Source organism: Capsicum annuum, chromosome 7 (genome assembly GCF_002878395.1).
Source record: "Capsicum annuum cultivar UCD-10X-F1 chromosome 7, UCD10Xv1.1, whole genome shotgun sequence".
Lineage (NCBI taxonomy): Eukaryota > Viridiplantae > Streptophyta > Magnoliopsida > Solanales > Solanaceae > Capsicum > Capsicum annuum.
Genome location: NC_061117.1, coordinates 226,767,017 through 226,789,522, shown reverse-complemented (window position 1 = coordinate 226,789,522; position 22,506 = coordinate 226,767,017). Strand labels below are relative to the sequence as shown.

Below are 22,506 nucleotides of genomic sequence, written 5' to 3'. Positions count from 1 at the left end.
CCACGATTTAGGGGTTGGGCCAGGGGGCCGGGTGTAATTTTTGCATAAAATCAAGCAGGCTGCCCCATACAGGCTGGGGAGCGGCCTAATGTGGACTTTTGTGGTTTTTTGGGCGGTTTGGGTGGTCAAACAGGCGAAACAACGTGAAATGGCCATTTTCAGGCTCAATCGGTGTGCTATAGCCTACGATTTTTGGGGTGGGCCTAGGGACCAGGTGTGATTTTGCCAAAAATCAATCGGACTGCCCCAAACAGGCTGGGGAACGGCCTAGTGTAGGCCTTTGTGGTTTTTTGGGCGGTTTAGGTGGTCAAACGGGCGAAACAGCACGAACTGCCATTTTTAGGCTAAATCGGTGTGCTATAACCTACGGTTTTTAGGGTGGGCCTAAGTGTCGGGCATGATTTTGGTAAAAATCGACTGGGTTTCCCCAAATAAGCTGGCTGAAAATCAGGATTTTAGGGCGATTTATGTGGTCAAACAGGCGAAACGACGGGAACGGGCCATTTTCGAGCTAAATCAGTGTTCTAGAGCACAGTTTTTGGGTTAGGCCCGGGTTCGGGCATAATTTTTTCACGAAATTGAGCGGGATGCCCTATACAGGCTGGGAAGCGGCCTAATGTGGGCTTTTTTGTATTTTTTGCGGTTTGGGTGGTCAAACAACGCGAAATGGCTATTTTGAGGCTAAATCAGTGTGCTATAGCCCATTGTTTTTAGGGTGGGCCTGGGGGTCGGGCGTGATTTTGGCAAAAATTGACTGGGCTGGGCCAAACAGGCTAGGGAGCTGCCTAGTGTGTGTCTTTGTGCTTTTTTGGGCAGTTTGGGTGGTCAAACGGGCGAAACGTGAATTGGCCATTTTTAGGCCGAATTGGTGTGCTATATAGCCCACGATTTTTGGGGTGGTCCAGGGGTCAGGCGTGATTATTTCCAAAAGTCGATCGAGCTGCCCCAAACAAGCTAGGAAGTGGTCTAGTATGGGTCTTTTGTGGTTTTTAGGGTGGTTTGGGTGGTCAAATGGGCGAAATGGTTCAAAATGGCGCGAACTAACCGTTTTTGTGTCAAATCGGTGTGCTATAGCTCATATTTTTGGGTTGGACCCGGGGTCCGAGTGTTATTTTTTTAAGAAAATTAGCGGGCAGCCCCATACAGGCTGGGGAGTGGCGTAATGTAGGCCTTTGTGATGTTTTGGCCAGTTTGGGTAGTCAAATGGGAGAAACGATGCAAAATGAATGTTTTGGGGCAAAATTGGTGTGCTATTGGCCACAATTTTTAGGGTGGGCCCGTGGATCAGGCATGATTTTCGCAAAAATCGACTGGGCTACCCCAAATAGGTTGGCTGAGAAGCGGCCTGGTGTAGGCCTTTATTCTTTTTGCGGCGGTCCGTATGGTCAAACAGGTGAAACAGCGCGAACGGACCATTTTCGAGCCAAATTGATGTGCTATAGCCCACGATTTTTGGGTTCCGCCTAGGGGCCGAGAGTAATTTTTGCAAGAAATCAAGCGGGCTACCCCATACAAGCTGGGGAGCAGCCTAGTGTGGGCCTTTATGGTTTTTTGGGCCGTTTGGGTGGTGAAACGGGCAAAACGGTGCAAACTGGCCATTTTCGAGCCAAATCGGTATGCTATAGCTCATAGTTTTTGGGGTGCGCCCGGGGGCCGAGTGTGATTTTGACAAAAATCGATCGGGTCGCTCCAAACAGGGTGGGGAGCGGCCTAGTGTGGGCCTTTATGCTTTTTTGGGTAGTTTGGATGGTCAAACAACGCAAACAGGCTATTTTTTTTTCAAATTAGTGTGCTATAGCCCACAGTTTACCAGGCGTGATTTATGCCAAAAATTAATCGGGCTGCCCCAAATAGGCTAGGGAGCGGCCTAGTGTGGGCCTTTGTAGTTTTTTAGGTGGTCAAACGGGCGAAATGGCGCGAAATGGTCATTTTTGGGCTAAATTGGTGTCCTATATCCCACGGTTTTTGGGGTAAGCCCGGAGGCCGGGTGTGATCTTGGCAAAAATCGATCGGGTTTCCCCGAACGGGCTGGCTGAGGAGTAGCCTAGTGTTGGCCTTTGTGGATTTTAGGGCAGTTTGTGTGGTCAAACAGGCAAAACAACGCGAACGGGCCATTTTTTAGCCAAATCGATGTGCTATAGCCCACGATTTTGGGGTTGGGCCCGGGGGCCGAGCGTAATTTTTGCATGAAATCAAGCAGCCTGCCACATACAGGCTGGGGAGCGACCTAGTGTGGGCTTTTATGGTTTTTGGGGCGGTTTGGGTGGTCAAACGGGCAAAACAGTGCGAAATGGCCATTTTTGGGCTCAATCAATATGCTATAACCTACGGTTTTTGGGGTGGGCCCAGGGGCCAGGCGTGATTTTGCCAAAATCAATCGGACTGCCCCAAACAGGCTGGGGAGCGACCTAGTGTGGGCCTTTATGGATTTTTGGGTGGTCAAACGGGTGAAATTGCGCAAAAGGGCAATTTTCATGCCAAATCATTATGCTATAGCCCACGGTGTTTGGGGTGGGCCAAAGGCCAAGCGTGATTTTGGCCTATAATCGATCGGGTTGCCCCAAACTGGATGGGGAACGACCTAGTGTAGGCCTTTGTGGTTTTTTAGGCGGTTTGGGTGGCCAAACGAGCGAAACGGCGCGAATGGGCCATTTTTGGGCCAAATCAGTGTGGTATAGCCCATGATTTTTGGGGTGGGTCTGGGGACCAAGCGTGATTTTGGCCAAAAATCAATTGGGCTACTCCAACCAGACTGGGGAGAGTCCTAGTATGGGCTTTTATGGTTATTTAGGCGGTTTGGGTGGTCAAATGGGTAAAATGACGTAAACGGGCTATTTTCGAGCCAAGTTGGTGTGCTATAGCCCACAATTTTTAGGGTGGCCCAGAGGCTTGGCTTGATTTTGGTCAAAAATCTATTGGGTTGCCCCAAACAGGTTGAGGAGCAGCCTAGTGTGGGCCTTTATGGTTTTTTAGGCAGTTTGGGTGGTCAAACGGGCGAAACAGCACGAACGGGCCATTTTTAGGCCAAATTGGTATGCTATAGCCCTCGATTTTTAGGGTGGGTTCAGGGGTCAGGCGTGATTTTTCCCAAAAATCAATCGGGTTGCCCCAAATAGGCTGGGGAGCGACCTAGTTTGGGCCTTTGTGGTTTCTTGGGCTGTTTAAGTGGTCAAACAGGCGAAACGGCGCGAACGGGTCTTTTTCAAGCTAAATCAGTGTTCTATACCTATGGTTTTTAGGGTGGGCCCAGGATCGGGAGAGATTTTGGCCAAAAATCGATCAGGCTGCCCCAAACATGCTAGGGAGCGTCCTAGTATGGGCCTTTGTGGTTTTTTCGGCGGTTTAGGTGGTTAAATTGGCTAAACAACGCAAACGGGCCATTTTTGGGCCAACTCGATGTTCTATAGCCCACGGTTTTTAGGGTGGGCCCAGGGATAGGGAGTGATTTTAGAAAAAAATCAATCGGGTTGCCCCAAGCGTGCTAGGGAGCGACCTAGTGCGGGCTTTTATGGTTTTTTGGCCGGTTTGGGTGGTCAAATGGGTGAATCGGGGCGATCGGGCTATTTTCTAGCTAAATTGGTCTGCTATAGCCGACAGTTTTTGGGGTGGGCCTGGGGTCAGGCATGATTTTGGGCAAAAGTCGATCGGGCTGCCCCAAACAGGCTGGGGAGCGGCCTAGTGTGGGCCTTTGTATTTTTTTGTACGATTTGTGTGGTCAAACGAGTGAAATAGCGTGAACGGGTCATTTTCGAGCCAAATTAGTGTATTATAGCCCATAATTTTTTGAATGGGCCAGAGGCCGAGCATGATTTTGGCCAAAAATTGATCGAGCTGCTCCAAACATGTTGAGGAGCGGCCTAGTGTAGGCCTTTGTTATTTTGGTTTGGGTGGTGAAACAGGGGAAACAGCGCAAACAGGCCATTTTCGGGATGAATCGATATGCTATAGCCCATAATTTTTGGGGTGGGCCCAAGGCTAGGTTTAATTTTGGCCAAAAATCGACCGGGCTGCCCCAAACAGGCTGGGGAGCGACCTATTGTGGGCCTTTCTGGGTTTTAGGGTGGTTTGGATGTTCAAACGGGCGAAACAGCGCAAACGGGATATTTTCAAGCCAATTCGGTATGCTTAGCCCACAGTTTTTGGGGTAGGCCCAAGATCCGAGCGTGATTTTGGTCGAAAATCAATTGGGCTGCCCCAGCCAGTCTGGGGAACGGCCTAGTATGTGCCATTGTGGCTTTTTGGGGGGTTTGGGTGGTCAAACGGGCGATACAGCGCGAACGGGCATTTTCGGGTCAATTTGGTGTGCTATAGCCCACGATTTTTGGGGTAAGCCCAAGGTCAAGGTGCAATTTTGGCTAAAAATCAACTAAGTGTAGGCCATTGTGGTTTTTTAGGGTGGTTTGGGTGGTCAAACGTGTGAAACGGCATGAACAAATCTTTTTCGATCCAATTCAGTGTGTTATAATAGCCCATGATTTTTGGGGTGGACCCGGGGTTCGGGCGTGATTTTGGTCGAAAATCGACAGGGCTGCCCCAGGTAGGCTGGGGAGCGACCTAGTTTGGGTCATTGTGGTTTTTTGGGCGGTTTGGGTGGTCAAACGGGCGAAACGGTGAGAACGGGCCATTTTCAAGCCAATTCAGTGTGTTATAGCCTACGATTTTTGTGCAGGTCCGAGGTCCTGGTGATTTTAGCCCAAAACCGTTCGCGTTACCCCAAGCAGGCTGGGGAGTGGCCTAATGTGGGCTATTTTGATTTTTTGGGCGGTTTCGGTGGTCAAGCGAGGGAAACAACACGAACCCTTTTTGGGCCAATTCGGTGTGCTACACCCACAGTTTTTGGGGTGGGCCCGAAGTCCAAGCGTGATTTCAATCGAAAATCGACCTGACTACCCCAGGCAGGCTGAGGAGCGGCCTAGTGTGAGCCAGTGTAGCTTTATGGACAGTTTGAATGGTCAAATGGGCGAAACGGCACAATCAAACCATTTTCAAGCCAATTCGGTGTTCTATAGCCCACGATTTTTGAAGTGGGCCCGAGGTCCGAACGTAATTCTCACCAAAAATTGACCAAGCTGGCCAGGCAGGCCTCTGTGTTCTTGTTGTGAGACGTTTTGTGGACTGTTTTAGTGCTTTGTTGGGCTGTTTGGTATCAGGCAAAAAATACAAAGTTAGAATAACCACCCCTAAAATTTACTCATAGATTAGCTGCTCAAACCAACTTCAACCGTCAAATCGGTAAAATAACTAAAGAGGAGGAGCGGTGGCAAACATGAAGAGGTTACGATTATAAACACAAGAACAGGATTAATGCGGAAAGGATAAAGGAAAAAGAAATGAATTATTTCTGGATTGCATTTAGTCCTAAAATTGATTCAGGACTGTCGTAAACAAGGGGGTTCCACCATTCTACATACAGAAAAAAACGTTAGAGCACTCTAAGCAAGATATTTGTGAGATATTCCCCCTCTGGATAAGCAGGATCTATTGGATGGTCACATGCTGCTCCTGCCTGACGTACGACGGTGATTTTCCTCCCAGCCATTGACGCAGCACCCTAAGTGCAAGCAAATCAGAGAACGCATCAACCAAGTCAAGTTTACTCAAGGACTGGATCAAGAAATTAAAATACAGTTCAGTTTGGGATGACAACAAACTAAAATTAACTTCTCTCAAGAGGGCTGCATTTAATTACCACAGAGACCAGATATGAGCTCTCTATAATAGAAAAATATATCTGCTGCTGAATAAAAGTTCCACTCGGTGGATCAATGTCTTTAACTGCATTCTTTGTGTGTGTGGTTTTGCTATTTTGCCTGAAGCAGTCCGCACACATGCTTTGCACAATAAGGGAGGATACTTCATTGAGTGACATGGTTATCAGTACTCTAATGGTGTCACCATCACGGAAAACCTAGGAGGAGAAACAACTTTCCGTCTATCCACATACATATATTGGTAGACAGCTAATGTACATATGGATAATGTGTATATAGTAATACTTAGGTTAGTGTCTCACATTGGAAAACATGTACATAGTATTATTTAAAACGTAAAATATTAGCTGTACATAGATAATGTGTATATGGTACTCCATCCGTTTCATAATAAATGAATTATTGAATTATGGCACACAGATTAAGGAAAAAGTATTAAAGACATAAATTTAACACAACTTTCCATTTTTACCCCTAAAAAAAAAAAGTTGACCCTGTAATACCTTTTCAAAAGTTAATTGGTTGTCAAATCATAAGGGTAAATTTGGAAAAAAATTTAATGATTCACTTACTTTGAAACACCAATAAATACCCCAACAATTCACTTATTCTGAAACGGAGGGAGTAATACTTAGTGTTTCACATTGGAAAACATGTATGTAGTATTATTTGATATGTAAAGTATGGATATAAAAAGATTATTAGTCTTCACACATCTCAGTAATATTTCTCCTGTGTTTTTATTTCTCACACATAAACAACATCTAGTTATTTGCTGTCCTCATCAATGCTACATAACCATTGTAAAATAAGAACGAGCAGCGCAAGAGTTATCAAAGTTAAAATTGACTCACTAAAGCCTACTTTTACACTTTATATCATGGTGTTCCTTAAGATCACATTGTGTTTTAACAAAACTGCTAATTAAACATCAACTTCTGGAGCATCAAATGGATTTTGGGTGTAAAAACTACGCAGTCACTGAATTTGGGTCCCTTTATTCCTATAGGTTTGGTACTACGACTATAATCATTTCTCTGAAATAAAAAGAAAATTGTAAATGTTAGGGAGAACAACTTCCAAAACTTTTTTCAGAAACAGTTATTCAAACACAAATTTCTTTGCAAGGAAACTATTCAAAAGACTTTTTTATACAGTTATCAAAAACTCCAATGGTGTCTGATCTATCTTCCTGCTTGCCCTTGAATTAGAAAAAACTATTAACTTGCCTGAAGAATGCGGAAGAACAGTCCACTCTGGGTCATAGCACCAGAACATGAGCAGGTCATGAGGAGACCACCTCTTTTTGTCAACTGCATTGCCAAATAATTCAAATTCCTATACATTCCAGACGCACTCTTTAAGACCTGGATTAAGTAAGAGAGAGTGAAACTACTACAAAATGAAAGAGGTCTGAACGAATAACATGTAGAGAAGCTTTTTCATTCCAATATGTTGGAATGCAGATTGAGATGAAATAGAAGTGATGAATCAAAGACAACAAAGGTACATATGACTTGTCCTCCCTAATGAGGAAGTTAAGAACCAGGATGCTATTTCCAAGCATATTCAGAAGTGCCCCTACCTTGGAAGGTAGAGAGACAGTTTCCAATAAGACCCTCGGCTCAAGATAAGTGACGTCATATTCTATAATTTCATAAGAGTTACTTTTAAATGGTTAATGTGTTGCATGCACTGGTCCTCGATATAGAAGTTGATCAACTGTCTCTATTAGAAATATTCTAGTAAAATATCCTTCAGATCCATTAGCCATGTGATCAAGTCCAACACCCAATGCTTGAGGTACCACATCACTTTCCAAGACAGCACGTTACATAATAATTCATTCACCAGAATCAAGAAATCGAGAAATGTTGAAACTTTACACGACAAATGCAAATCTAATTTAGAGTTTGAACAGAGTACTTTATCAGAAGCTCTCAAGTAAGTAGACATCAATACTGAAGTCCATACAAAACATTTCAAATTACCTTCTTTCGAGGTGCCAATTTAGGAGGATCCAGTATAACTATATCCCATGATTCATTTCTAGAAACAGCAGCCTTCATGAACTCAGTTGCATCTTGCCGCAGAAAAGATATCCTTCGAGGATCCAGGCCATTTAGTGAAACATTCTCCTTGGCAAGTTGCAAAGCAGGCAATGATGTATCAACACCTTCAAACCAAGGAGTGGAAACAACTCAGCATTAGACCAGAAAACCAGACGCAAACTTACAGAACAGTAACAAGGTCAAAATAACACGTACAATCTACATGAAAGTTCTGATACACCCCCGAGGAATAACAAACATTTTGCTCGTGTCCTTCAACAAGTCCACAGGCTTACTGATTTGACTAGAGCAATGACCATCTATCATTTTTGTCCCTTTTAATTGCTTCTCCGGTACGAGAAAAATGAGATAATTAGTGAGGGAGATGGTTGTCTGGAATTTTGGGAAGTAAGAAACTGAGAAAGAGAAAAGGGAGAAAAGAAAAAGAGTGAGAAAAGAAAACCTAAAATGAAAAATTAAAATATCATCCAATAGGAAGATGATACATATGGACCATTTCTAATGTCATTTTTCCCTTTTCAGCCGCTTCTCGGAAGCTGATAAAATTCTCTTTGCCACGTAATTGGGTTAAGGGGGGTATTATTTTCACTTCAGACTAAAATAGGGGATTTATGTATTTTTTTCACTTCTGGCTTGGCACATTTTACATTTTTCATTTTCCATGTTAAAGCATTAAAAGCAAGCAAAGAACAAATACCATTCAACTTTCACTTTATTGCACCAAAGTTACTATAACTATTTTTTGTATTTGAAAAGTCAATCAAATTTACCTAAATATCACTAAAGTCACAAAACTATATTTTGTAACTTTGTGTAGTTTCACAGAAAGTTATTAGGAGGAAACAAAGGAGACATGCTGATAGTGAACAACCGGATATTATATTATCTTTATGATATTTAGACAAAGTTGAGTGACTTTTTCTGTTACAAAAGAAAGCTTTAGTGATTTCCAATCATACTTGGGCAAAGTTGAGACACTTTTTCATTTCGAAAAATTGTTTCTTAACTTCTGTGCAATAAAATAAATGTTATCTTACTGCATGAGTTACACATGCAAAGTAGTAACTTAAATTTGCATATAACAATTAACAAGACAATGGAAGTAACTGATACCAATAACATCCAAAGCACCACCAGATGCTGCATTCAGAGCAAAACCTCCAGTATAGCAACATATGTCAAGAACTCTGCTACCCTCTGAAATGGTAGATAAGAAACAACGATTTTCACGTTGATCGGCATAAAAGCCCGTCTTTTGGCCATCTAAGGATATCAAATATGAAATTTGATTCTCCATAACCTCAACCAGAAAAAGAGTAAACCTGTTAACAAATCTTTCAGCAGCATAGATTGATACTTAACAGAAAAGCTCATACAACAACTGAAAAAGGATATCCACATTGCATACCACAACTTAAATCTTAAGCATATGGTTCTCATAACTCTAAAACTCCCTTTTTCCAATGAATGGCATAGCTCACATATTAAATGCAGATTATACACAAGTCATAGTGTCAGTCACCAAACTATTGCAGAAGTTGTGATTTGGTTCTCAGTTCTTTAGTTTGCAGGAAGATACTTCAAAATGCACTTTGACCCAACTGCCAATGCAATTGAATCCAATTTTTGGAAACATTTGGACAGGTATTGCATTTTTAAAGGGTGGTTGCGGTGCTTTGTGAAACAAAGATACGTGTCGTGGGGGTATTATGCGATAAAAGATGCCTAATAAAGTTAAAAACAAGTTCCGTATGATGGTTCTAAAATCAGCAATGTTAAATGTGGATGAATATTGTGTTGCTAAGGCCCACATATCTACAAGATTAGCATAATATAAATGTGAGTGTTAAGATATAGAGCCATACATATATTTTATTTTTTGATAACCGCGGTGTTCGGGCCAGCTTGAGCGCCATACATAGTTAAACAAGATTAAAAATGATCAACTCAACTGAGGGTGCAAGTCGCACACAGGAGTTATGATCAGGGAAAGTCATCTTAGATAATATAACCATATCCTACATAAGTCTCTAAATGACCCACCTATAAGTGCCACTATAATGACTGAAGGAGCTAAAACTGGACAAGGTAAAGGTTAAAATCACGTGAAGAAAAGTTATCCCAAGAGAATTATGATTTGGGAGGAAAAAGTCCCACAATCTCTCAAAATTAATAGTGGACTTAGCTAAAGACATAAATATGGAAGCAAAGGAAATGCATGTCTGATATCAAATAGTTGTGACTAAGGTTTAGTTTTTGTTGTCCTTGTATGCAATATCAATCAGTTGCAATTAAATTCTAGTTATTATTTTTACACTTTACATTTTTTTAAGTAAAGTAAATAAATTTTATTGATGTTTAGGAGAAATATGCTAGTAATACAAAAAGTATACCAAAAAGCATAAGACCTAAAAAGGATATAGCTTCCGATGAACGACACCCAATCTTTTGTACAAACAAGGACCTTATCAAAAGCTATACCGGAAGACAACAACCTCACTAACCAAAAGCTTATCACTAAATGACTTAAGAGGGAAACTCCACTTTTCACTACCCCCACCCCTTCATACATCATTTATGGCTACCTTATGAAGCATCATTGGTGCTGCAGAATAACCAATTTTTTGAACTGTCATTTTTCTATCTCAGAAATTCCTCCCAAATCTCAAGTCCCGAAAAACATATGATCTTGTAGCCTCCGAACTTGTTGGACTTAGGCATGAATTCTCTGAACATTTGGGAAATGATTTCAAAACTTAATCCCAGCAATATCTGTGCGTCCAAAAACTCACCCTCTTCCTGTCCTCTAACCTAAAATGACACGCTGTGGCTAAAATATATCCAGACCCAGTGTTTTCCACGAGTGTTTGAAATCTGGGTAAATACGTGTAAATTCGATTAGGCGTAAGTGGGAGACTTTGGACGATCAGGAGAATGGCCAGTCCTGTGAGTTCCTACTCCGGTGTATCGCCTAACTGGTTAAGAGGATGGCCAGTCCTTGTGAGTTCCTACTCTGGTGAATAGCTACCTGATGGAAGAGAACAGTAGATGGCGTCCCAAATGTGTACATCACATATTGCCTATCTGGTCAGGAGGAAGTTGGGCCCGTTGGTCCTGTAACCCAATGTACCGTGGCCGATTGATGTGAAATTTATGAGATATAAAGAACAGATTACAAATTTAATAAAAATGGTTTTACTCCCCATAGAATCAGAGGAAGGCAAGGATAGGTAGTTATATAGACTAGCAAAGGCTAGAGAGAGGAGGGCCCGTGACCTTGACCAAGTGAAATGCATCAAGGATGAGGATGGCAACATACTAGTGCAGGAGGTACTCATTAGAAGGAGATGGCAGTCATACTTCCAATAACTTTTGATAACACTGGTACTTCCCTCATCTCCAATTATTTGGTGATATTAAGGAACTTATCTTGGAAAACATTTAAAGAGAAGAAACGCGTGTATCCTCTTTTGGTTCCAGTCAGAATACAAACATATGATCTTTGTCAAAAGAATACAAACATATGATGTCTACATAGTGATTGTGACAGCTATTAACAGGGAAGGAGAAGCACATATACATTTTCTAAATATGTTCTCATTTGATCTTTCCTGGTCAATTTTTTACTTGGATTCACAGTTAATATTTTTTCCTATGGGAGTGACTTGTAATTCTGTATTACTAATATAAATTAGCATCTCGCCATAAATAGTGTGATATCTATGCACTTACAAAAATAGGACGTAACATTCCTTATTTTTTCAGCACCTTAGACGTTTGGTAGCATTTTAAGTGCTACAATTGTTATTACTCATTTCAAATGTTGATGAAAGGACAATTCATACAACAACAACAACAAACCCAGTGTATTCCCACAAAGTGGGGTCTAGGGAGGGTAAAGTGTACGCAGTCCATACCGCTACCTCCGAAGAAGTAGAGCGGTTGTTTCCGATAGACCCCCGGCTCAAGATAAAGAATAGTAAACAAGGTCACAATGAAACATGAGACAGGATGGATGACATAACAGAAGTAAGGAATAAGAAACAATGAACATAGAAATAAGAGAAAATAAGAGAAGTAAAAAATAAGAGAAATAAGAAATAAGACACCCACCCAGTAGTACCATACACTAACAGACCAAAGACACCCACCACACCCAAACTCTCCTAACTAGCTGCTCCTACCTATGGACACAGTCTTAGGATTACTAACTTGGCTACACAAGAGCTCTCCTAACTACTTGCTACGACTCACCCACACACTAGCCTTCTACCCTTATCCGCGACCTCCACACCTGCCTATCTAAGGCCATGTCACAGCTCCAGGTAGTATTTCTTCGGCCTACATCTACTCCTCCTGAAACCATCCAAAGCTAGCCTCTCACACCTACGAACTGGGACATCCATGCCCCTCTTCATCACATGCCCAAACCATCTCAGCCTCACTTCCCGCATCTTGTCCTCCACTGAAGTCACTCCCAACTTCTCTCAGATAATCTCATTCCTAACACTATCCCCTCTAGTAAGTCCACACATCCAACGCAACATTCTCATTTCCAAACCTTCAATTTTTGAATGTGGGAGTTCTTAACTGGCCAACACTCCGCTCCATACAGCATGTAATGTGCATGTAACTATTTTTATTCTATTCAAGCAATTCTCAAGTGCCATTCATGTATTAGCTATTGAATATTATGTTAAAGGCATCACGTTTAGTGTAAGAGTAAGGAAAAGAAAATATAGAAGAAAGAGAAAGAGACAAAAACAATCATATCTTCTTATCTAAGCTGCTCTGGAACTAATTTGAGTTCAGATCTTTTTTGTTGCTTTCTTTTATTTTTTTCACCTAATAATTGAGAGCCCTTTCTATGAATTTAAGAGTTTCTTTAAGGATTTTTAGATAGGAAGTAGGAGAAGTGTCAATACATTAGGCACCTACTTTCTAATGTTTTTTAGTAACTTTATCTTTTGTCCATTCTTTTTTTTTTTGCCTTGCACCGGGTGTCCGAGACTCTTCGAGTCCCGACTAATCCCAGGGGTGCACAGGCCCTCGGCAAGGAGTTTCCCGCAAGTGCACCACGGGTAATTCAGGGTTTCACCCAGTCCGATGGCCCTCAGAAATTGTTTGCACCTAGTGGGAATCGAACTTGAGACCTTGAAAGGGAGCACCCCAAAGCTCAAGCCAATTACCACCAGGCCAACCCCTGAGGGTTATCTTTTGTCCTTATTCTTGTTGTGGATTACCGAGTGACATGAATTAAATGCACTTTAACTAAATTATTGTTAATTACTTTTCCGAAATTTTCCTTGCCCAATACCTAGGTCACTATAACAAGATAAGAGCGTTTGCAGATTATGTTTTAATAAAACTCTATTCTTTGCTTGACATTTTTATGAATCTTTGTTATGATCTTTGTCCATCAGATTATACTTTTAGATGCAAGTTTCTTATCATATCAATTTTATCCTCATCATGTTTGATTTTCCTCTTATTATGAAGCTGCCTTGGTCCTCCACTAAATTTATGTTGGGATATGCACATGGTTTTCTAATTCAAACCATATATGTACTGATTTAAATTGGTTTTTTCCATATTTAACCAAAAATGTTTCTCATCAAATGCATTCCATCAAATAATTGTATGCATAATTTTATGGTATTAGTATTCAATCATATTTTGATTCTTTTTTCATGACCACGCAAAACGTGGGCAAGTACACTAGCAGCTTAATGAACACTAGAACTTGGACGCCTCCATAGCAAAAGGAGACACCCTATGAAAGCCATAGGACGGATTTCACATTGCACTTTGCAAATCCTAGCATCTAAAGTTTATATGTCCGATAGTATCACACTGCTTAGTTTTCCTATCACCTCCATGAGAGAAAACAAATATTTGAACAGGTTTTAGACTTTTTTGCTCACAAAAAAGACATCTGAAAGACGCACAGTTCCATATGCATGTAGATCTCACCTTAACCATAGTTTGAGGCATGATTAGATCTGGTTTTTTCAAATCAGAAAGATCTAAGCCTTCTTCCTTCAAGATTTCAACAGTTGGCCTCCAGCTTATCCTTTTAATAATATTTAATCTACTCAAACAATCCATTATCTGGTGCTGGTACATCTGCACCCAAGCAGCTGATGAAGCTACTACAGCTAAATCTCCAAAGACATCAACAATAAGGCCTGATAGTCTGTCATCCAGTAATATTTTATATTTGTAATAAGTAAATATCAAATTTCCTGCAATCGAAGTAAATAATGACATTTTCGAGCACATAAAATTACTGAAATGTATTCCTAAAACACATATTTCCCTAAAAAGAGCTATATGCATCTATCCGCATGCTCTGGTTCTATGAATTTTGATTCGATATAAATTGTAAAAGTTGCTTCTTCCACAGTTAAAATGGATCATTTGAAGTTATCACAATTCCAACCAACTAGCTGCAACAAACAAAGATTAACTAGACTCCAGAAACTGAAAGTCAGACACTAAAGTATAAACATAATACTTTTGTTCCTTTAAATATAAGGGCAATCTGAAAAGTCAGCAATTGCATTTACATCTCTCTTCACAAAAAGCTACTCCGCTAAACTTACATATATATATATATATATATATATGCTAACTATGGGGGTATCAACCAGCTAAGTCACACTATGGAAGTTTGGGAGAGAGTGGTGGATATGAGAGTAGAAATGGGTGTGTCCATTGCTGAGAACCAGTTCGGTTTCATGCGGGGCATTCTACTATGGTGTTCATTGATCTAGAGAAGGCTTAGGACAAAGTCCCAAGAGAAGTCATATGGAGATGCCGGGAGACTAGAGGTGTGCCGATGGCTTAGAAGGACCACCGGAGTGAAAATTGCCAACCAAAAATCTCCTTTATCACATTGCCTCGATAAAGGAGTCGGGAGCTTTTTTTTCCTCCAGGTAGTCTCTTGATAATGAGCCACACGTTACCTAAAGTTGGCTAGCCAAATGACATATGGAACATCTCCCTGTGGAAATAGGTCAAAAGTTGTAATTGGTAGATAAGAGGAGAGAAAATTTAATGAAAATGTGCTATGAATCCTATCAAAGAATGATTTACATGTTTACATCGTTGGTAATATATAGAGCAAAATATTATGAGTTAAATTACTGTTATAACTAAGCTTTCATAAAAAATAAAAAATAAAATTCTAACTCCTATAACTAACTTCCCTAATTTACAAAGGTTGACTAATTCTTTCCAAGTCAGAAACCGCTATCACAATCATTTATTAGTTTCCGTTTAGCACTGGAAGCTAGTAGTCCTCCCTCTCCTTCCCCCACCCCCCACATTTCCTCCCTCACATTTTTTATTTTATTTTATTTTGTTGGAATTGTCCATGTTTTTTCATAAAAAAGTTGCACCAAGTACCATAGTCCCTACACAATAACATTCAAGCACCAAACCAACACCTAAGGGTGTCGCCTAGTGGTCAATGAAGTGTGTTGAAAAGCGTTAAGAAATAACCACCACAATCATTTATTAGTTTCCGTCTAGCACTGACAGCAAGCAGTCCTCCCTCTCTGATATGAGTACGATCGTGATTGTGGATCAATATGTAAAGAACTCGTGCTCGGGTGACTGGCCAACTAATGGAACAAGCTTTGGAGTGTTGGCTCATTAAGGGCATTTTAGTCATTTTATAATAAGTTGTAACCTAGGCTATAAATAGAACATATTAGGTCATTTTCTCCTAACTTAGATAATATTTTGAGAGCTCTTTGAGAGTGTTCATACAAGTGTGGATATCACTTGTGACAAGTGTGGAATCACTTGTGTTGGTTGCTTGTTTTGAAACGTTGTTTCTTGGGGATTCCGTTCCCTTGAGGTCACCGTAAGAACTTGATATTATTTGTATGAATTCTTGGGTCTTAGTGTTCAATATACACTTTGGTTCATAGTGTTTGTGCATTGTGTGTCAAGTTATCTATCATTCTATCTTATTATTGTTGTTGTGTTCATTCTCGGTTTTGGGTGTCCAAACCCGAGACCTTGTTGTGTCATTTTTGTTCTTGTTATTGTGTTGTAATCTTAGTTTGTGGCTCGCTGATTATAGGTGTTGAAAACCTTAGAATCTTGTTGTTATCGTGCTTGTATTGTTATTATGTAGTGAATCCGAGAGGGGTCACCAAAACGGGTCCTCGGTTCTTCAAATCATGGACTGTTTTGGTGTATGTTAGTGTCTTCCTTGTCGATCTTGTATCATTTGGTATCAAAGCATGGCTTGATTTTGTTTTCACAAGATCAATCTTGGGCTAGCTAGCTTAAAAATACAACAAAAAAAAAGGAAAGTGTAGAAATTGTTCTTGTTCTTGGCCGAGACATGTTTCTTTGTGGCTAGATCTTGTAGTCTTCTGTTTGTTTAGATTGTTTCTAGTGTTGGTTTCTTTCTCACCAACACTAAACTGTCTAGATCTAAAGGTTTGAGCTTATGTTGTTGACCTTGTTGATGTAAATTGGAAGTTGATCGTGTGTTGATATTGTTGATCTTGGCCATATGTTGCAATTGTTGTGGACTTGGAGGTGAATGTTGGTGGTGTTCTTGAGAAATTGTTGTTGGGATCTTGTTGTTCTTCACATCTTGACATCACTTAATCAATATAAAGTATAACATAGATCCAAAAAAGGTGTAAGATAAAGTTGAAAAGTTGTTGGTTAAGAGACTTAAACACATCACTTCAAAGACTTGTCAACCACTTTTCCATATTTCAAGGACCTTGTTTTGTGGGAATAGTAAAGTCAAGTCTCACTTTTTGAGTTGGAATTTGAAAAAGTTTCTAAGACTTGAATTTTTCCACCAAAAGACAAACTCATCCATTCCAAATTGTATCAAGACAAAAGCTTCAAAATGGTGATTAAAAAAAAAATTGTGTGGGACCGCGACCAATTACGTGGCTGCCACGTCATCACGCTTTACTGTTCACGCAACATAAGTAAGCTCGAATTTTTTGATTTATTGGTTTCTAATCTTTGATTCTTAGTTGCATTTTGTTGATTCTATTGCTAATTAAAAAACTAGTAATTGTCTACTAGGTTGTAAATTAGTTTTGGGTCAGTTTATTCGTGTCTACGTTTCTTTGTGTGCTTTTATCTTTTTGAAAACTCGTTGTAGCCTTTTGATTCAAGTACGTACAAATTTATTTTGAGTCGTTGCAAACAAAAATCCATTCTGACCTTAAGCCGCAAGTGGGACCAAGTAACTTCATTGGAGTAAAAACGGTGTACTAACACTTGTGAGACCAATTGAGTGATACTTGAAAAAGTGTGAGCATGAGAGTTAATGAGGGTGATTTTTGCTAACCTTAACTTGTTATTGTTTGTGTTTTGTTTAGTATTTCTTATTAGGTACGATGGCTTCGGGTGAAGGTAGTCCAAGAGCCTCGAGAGAGGTAACTATGGATGCTTTGTTGGCGGCCATAATGAGCGTGAAACATGATCTTAGTGGTCGAATGGAGAGGATGGAGGGAAGGATGGACGGGATGGAGGGTTCCTTTTCAAAGAGAATGGATACATTGGAAGTTCGTTTAGATTCCAACCATTCAAGTCCGAAACACTACCACGCCTCGACTAGTGGACATGCTACCACCCCGGATACATTTCCCCAATTGCTCAATCCACCTAGACCAACCCATGAAACCATCCACCAAGTCCCTACTTATCCATAAAACCAAAGTCAAGTCCATCAAGAAGCTTCCCAAATCCGAGACCCCCTTGATATGTCGAGAGCACCACTAAACCAAAACCAACCAATCTAAATTGATGAAGTGGAAGGTGAGGGTCTTTATGGAGGTGAGGGGTTAGATGAAGCAACTCTCTTTGCAAAATTTGTGCGCAATAGAAGAAGAGCTTATGGCGGGGGACATAGAGGCCGAGGGGGAAAAGTTGGACCGGCTCCTCATGGTAGGGGCAACTTGGGACACCGACCTATGTTCAAGAAGGTCTAGTGGACCAAGGAGGCAATGTGGGTAGAGACATGGGCCTAAATTCCATTAAGATCACTCTTCCTTCTTTCAAAGGGACTAGTGATCCATCTCTCTATCTTGATTGGGAGTTACAATGTAATCGGATTTTCCAACTCAACGAGTTAACTTCCCAAAAGAAAGTCGCACATTTCATTGCTCAATTTGAAGGTTAATGCATCTACTTGGTGGGAGACAAAGCGGTTGCCACGGGCAAGGAATGACAATCTTGACCTTCCGGATTAGGATTAATTGAAAGCTCTTATAAGGGAGAGATATGTCACGGAAAGGTACAAACAAGAGCAACTAACAAAGCTCTACAACTTGAGGCAAGGAGATAGAAGTGTGGAGGAGTATTATGATGAGTTTCAAAACTTGATCCTACGTCTTGACATAGTCGAACCTCCAAATCATTGCCCAGCTTGGTTCAAGGGCGGCTTGTGCTATGAAGTTGTTTCTCAATTAGTTGTCCTTTGTAGAAGTGGCCATTGAAGTTGAAAGGAACAATCATGCTAAGAAGACCTTCGGGTGGGACAAATCCTACAAGCCCTTAGAGAAGAAGCCATTTGATAAAACAATCCAAAGGTATCCACGGCTTGAAGGTACTAATTCTTCCACTCCTAATCCTAAGGGTATCGTTTGTTTTAAATGTCAAGGTTGGGGTCACAAAGCTAGTGAGTGCCCAAACCGAAGGAACATTGTACTAGAGGAGGGTGATCCTTATTTTGTTGGGGATAAAGTGACCAAAAATGATGTTAGTGAAGGAACCCCTCAAGAGGATGATGGAGATGATGGTGAACCCGAGAGGGTGGTGGAAGAAGGGGAAGTTAATGTGCCTTGCAGATTGATGAGGAGAACACCTCATGATGATGCTTGGCCCGAAGAAGGTGAGGTCTTGATTCCACTTTGACCTCTTGATGATGAAGAACCCGAGAGTACACTATGGTCCTTGCTCCAAGGAAGTACACTTTTCTTTTTGTCTTGTTTCTTGTTAAGCTTAGGTGGATAGACAAATATTTCTTTTGGTGCTTAGAAGGGTATCTTATTCCCTAAGTTCCCACGGCATGTGTAGAATGTACACTCGTGGTTTGATATTTTTTTGTTGATTATGCTAACTTTAACCCTCATATCATGAGGAATATGTGTTCTTTTGTCTCCTCTATTATTTTAAAGGTTCGGATTCGAGGTTGAATCCTTTTTCAAGAAGGGAAGGATGATATGAGTACGATCGTAATTGTGGATCAATACGTAAAGAACTCGTGCTCGGGTGACTGGACAACTAATGGAACAAGCTTTGGAGTGTTGGCTCATTAAGGGCATTTTAGTCATTTTGTAATAAGTTGTAACTTAGGCTATAAATAGAACATATTAGGTCATTTTCTCATAACTTAGATGATATTTTGAGAGTGTTCATACAAGTGTGGATATCACTTGTGACAAGTGTGGAATCACTTGTGTTGGTTGCTTGTTTTGAAATATTGATTGCTTGGGGATTCCGTTCCCTTGAGGTCACCGTAAGAACTTGATATTATTTGTATGAATTCTTGGGTCTTAGTGTTCAATATACACTTTGGTTCATAGTGTTTGTGCATTGTGTGTCAAGTTATCTATCATTCTATCTTATTATTGTTGTTGTGTTCATTCTCGGTTTTGGGTGTCCAAACCCGAGACCTTGTTGTGTCATTTTTGTTCTTGTTATTGTGTTGTAATCTTCGTTTGTGACTCGCTGATTATAGTTGTTGAACACCTTAGAATCTTGTTGTTATCGTGCTTGTATTGTTATTGTGTAGTGAATTCGAGAGGGGTCACCAAAATGGGTCCTCGGTTCTTCAAATCATGGACTGTTTTGGTGTGTGTTAGTGTATTCCTTGTCGATCTTGTATCACTCTCCTTCCCCACCATTTCTCCCCTCGCATTTTTTATTTTGTTGGAATTGTGTCCCCTTTTTTTTTTTCATAAAATAATTGCACCAACCAACTACATAGTCCCTAGTCAGTATGCAAAGGATCTAACATTATAATGCCAATAAATATGAAGGAGTAGCAATTTCATAAAAAAAAAGAGAAGTGTAAGAACTTAAGGAGAGGGATGGAGGTGTAGAGAAATTTATACCTATCTCCTTCGCTATTAACAAGACGATACGCATTTGTATGAGCAGAAGGAAGCCCCAAATTTTGACGCAACATGGCAGCTGCTGCAATCCTTGTTTCCAGTAGCTTTTCTGCATTAAGCGAAGAAGAAGGGTCTCTGCACCGTTTTTAGACCAATCAAATTATTAACAAATTTAAGAAAATAAGAGCGAAGCGAGGGAGCATATTTTGTTTTAGTACAGTGCAATTTCGTCATGTTGCTGCATTAGCCGGACGCGGAACATAGAAGTAGAATTGTAAAAACCCCAACCAATGGGTTTCTCGGTGCCATCAGCGACGAGGACAATATCCCCAGTGTTGGGTGGTGGTCTACCAATTACTCTAGCAACAGCACCACTGTAAACCATCGGACTTCCATCCTTAAATAGTTGTGTCTTTCCCTTTTTAAGCACTACTTTTGCAACACCTGCAGCAGGACCAGATTTGTTTGTTCAGGTTTTAGGGAAACGTGTAACTCCTTTTTACAATACTCATTGTTCAAATTCAGACCTGCAGGGTAATGGTGGTTAGGGGCAATTTCCTCAAGGGTAGGGGTTGACGGTGATGACGACGCAACACGTAGAGACCTCAGCATGAGGCGGCCGGTAACAAGCATTATGTGCCTCCAGCTCCAACAGCACTCTTCAACCGAGCCCCAATTTATTACCGAGAAAAATGAGCCAGAAGGGCCTTCAAGTTTCCAATTAAAAAAACAAGGGAAAAACTTGTCAACTAGTTAGTTGTTTGAACAGCTTTACATAGTTATTGAACAACTTCTCTCAGTTGTAAATAATTACGTTAAATTGTTCAACAACTAGGCGACGTCAAACAACTACCAAAGTTGTTTGACAATTAGGACAAGTTATTGGAACAAAAAAATTTTAAAAAAATAACTCAAAAAAGTTTTGTCCCTCCCACCTAATTTAAAAAAGACTTCTACTTGTACAACTTGTTTGTCATTTTTAATTCAAAGTCCCTCGATTTACCTCTTTTATACTTTTAGCTTAGAGCAAACATGTTTTGAATTTTAATTTATTTGTTAACCCCCAAAAGAAAAGAATTTTTACTACTATTTAGTTTTACTTTTTCGACTTAAAATTATATTTCTAGATATATTCTTTTTATTTTTCTCCATCCTTATGTTTTTTCAAATACAGAGAAAGAATTTAGATGTGCTCAAGTTTTTTCTTTTTGGCTTAGAAGTTTTGATTTAACCAAAAATATGTCTTTATAAACATACTAAACTCGTTAGAACTCATAATTAGTTCTCATCTCAAGTTTATGTTTAAAGACTATTAAACTTTTTTTTGATAGAATATATTAGAGAAAATTCGAACAGTTTCACCTTTTAAATAATTTAAAAATTAACGTATATTTGATTTATCACATGTAGTATTGAGTAGTAAAAAAAAGGGGTCGGGGAGGTTGTCATTAAATTTAAGTGTTCAGTTGGTAAGTATAAAAATATATTTGACAATTAGAGTCAACTACATAATTTCAGGTCATTCCACCAACTAGTACTATACTTATCCCACGTTCTAAACGATCCCTATATGTATTAGTCCTTAAATTTATTTAATATTTTATGTAGTATGATTTTCAGCTTATATACTCCAACTGTTCGCGCTTTTACCGTCAACTTTTGACATGACATATCTATTAAAAAAATAATTATTGATATAATAACTTTACTATATTACCCTTATTAATTGATGTTTGGTAATAGATATTAAGAAAATAATTTGAAAAATAAGTAATTAATGTTATGGGTAAAACATGAAAAATATTTTTTATCTTTTCTTCATTTATCAAAAATGACAAGTAAAATTAAAATCAAATTAAAAAAAATAATAACAATTAAAAACAAACGGAGAGAGAATATATAACTATTACGTCAAATTATGGTAGCTGTACCAAAGTTATTAATATTTCTTTCATTCCCTATTAATTGTTCAATTATTGAATTAAGATAGGATTGATTATAATTTTCTCACTTTCTCCCTTCAATTAATATTTCATAGGAGGTAAATAAGTATTTTAAAAAGTTTAAAGAGTTTCTCAAGGGTAAATATGTAAAATTATTTTTTATTTATAATTTTTTATCCTATAAAAGCAAAGTGGACAAGCAAGTTCCGAAAGTGTCCCTTTCGTTGCCAAATAATGGTGTTGCCTTTTAATTCTCTTTCCTGTTTCACTCTCTTTATAGGAAATATAAATAATACTCCATCGATCTCAAATTATCCGTTTCAAATTTTTTTATTTAATTTTTTATTTTATTTATCTTTTTTATTAATTAAAAAGAGGCAAAAAAAAAATTTATATTTTACACTTTGCATTAATTATTTTTTTTTAAATTAAAATATAAACATCATTTAATAGAGGTATAATGATAAACTAAAGATGTTAGTAATTATTTTTCTTAATTAATATGTCATCTTGATTTGGGATGGATAATTTGAGATGGAGGGAGTAATAATTATTTCATAGATAATTAAAACATAAATATTTAATTAACTTATTCATAGAAAAAATAACAACTCCTTTGTATTAATTTAAATATCTAATTTTTTTTCAAAAAATAATAAAAATTATTTTC

General features: G+C 39.3%; 1 protein-coding gene across 7 annotated transcripts; it reads right to left on the bottom strand.

The window, feature by feature from the left end:
• Positions 1–5,320: 5,320 nt before the first annotated feature.
• On the bottom strand, positions 5,321–20,822 carry LOC107878922 (ribosomal RNA large subunit methyltransferase I). Of its 7 annotated transcripts, none has more exons than XM_016726096.2 (9): positions 20,421–20,676; positions 20,112–20,337; positions 19,894–20,028; positions 13,757–13,979; positions 8,897–9,083; positions 7,703–7,887; positions 6,941–7,078; positions 5,690–5,908; positions 5,321–5,604 (listed from the first exon to the last, which is right to left on the bottom strand). In XM_016726096.2, the coding sequence occupies exons 1-9, from the start codon at positions 20,524–20,526 to the stop codon at positions 5,479–5,481; spliced, it is 1,545 nt and encodes a 514-aa protein (XP_016581582.1). In that variant the 5' UTR covers positions 20,527–20,676; the 3' UTR covers positions 5,321–5,478. The 7 variants fall into 7 exon arrangements, with proteins under 7 accessions (XP_016581582.1, XP_016581581.1, XP_016581583.1 ...); XM_016726095.2 differs by having other exon boundaries at positions 5,321–5,551; XM_016726097.2 differs by lacking the exon at positions 5,690–5,908 and having other exon boundaries at positions 5,321–5,551; positions 20,421–20,822.
• Between the last annotated feature and the right edge of the window lie 1,684 nt (positions 20,823–22,506).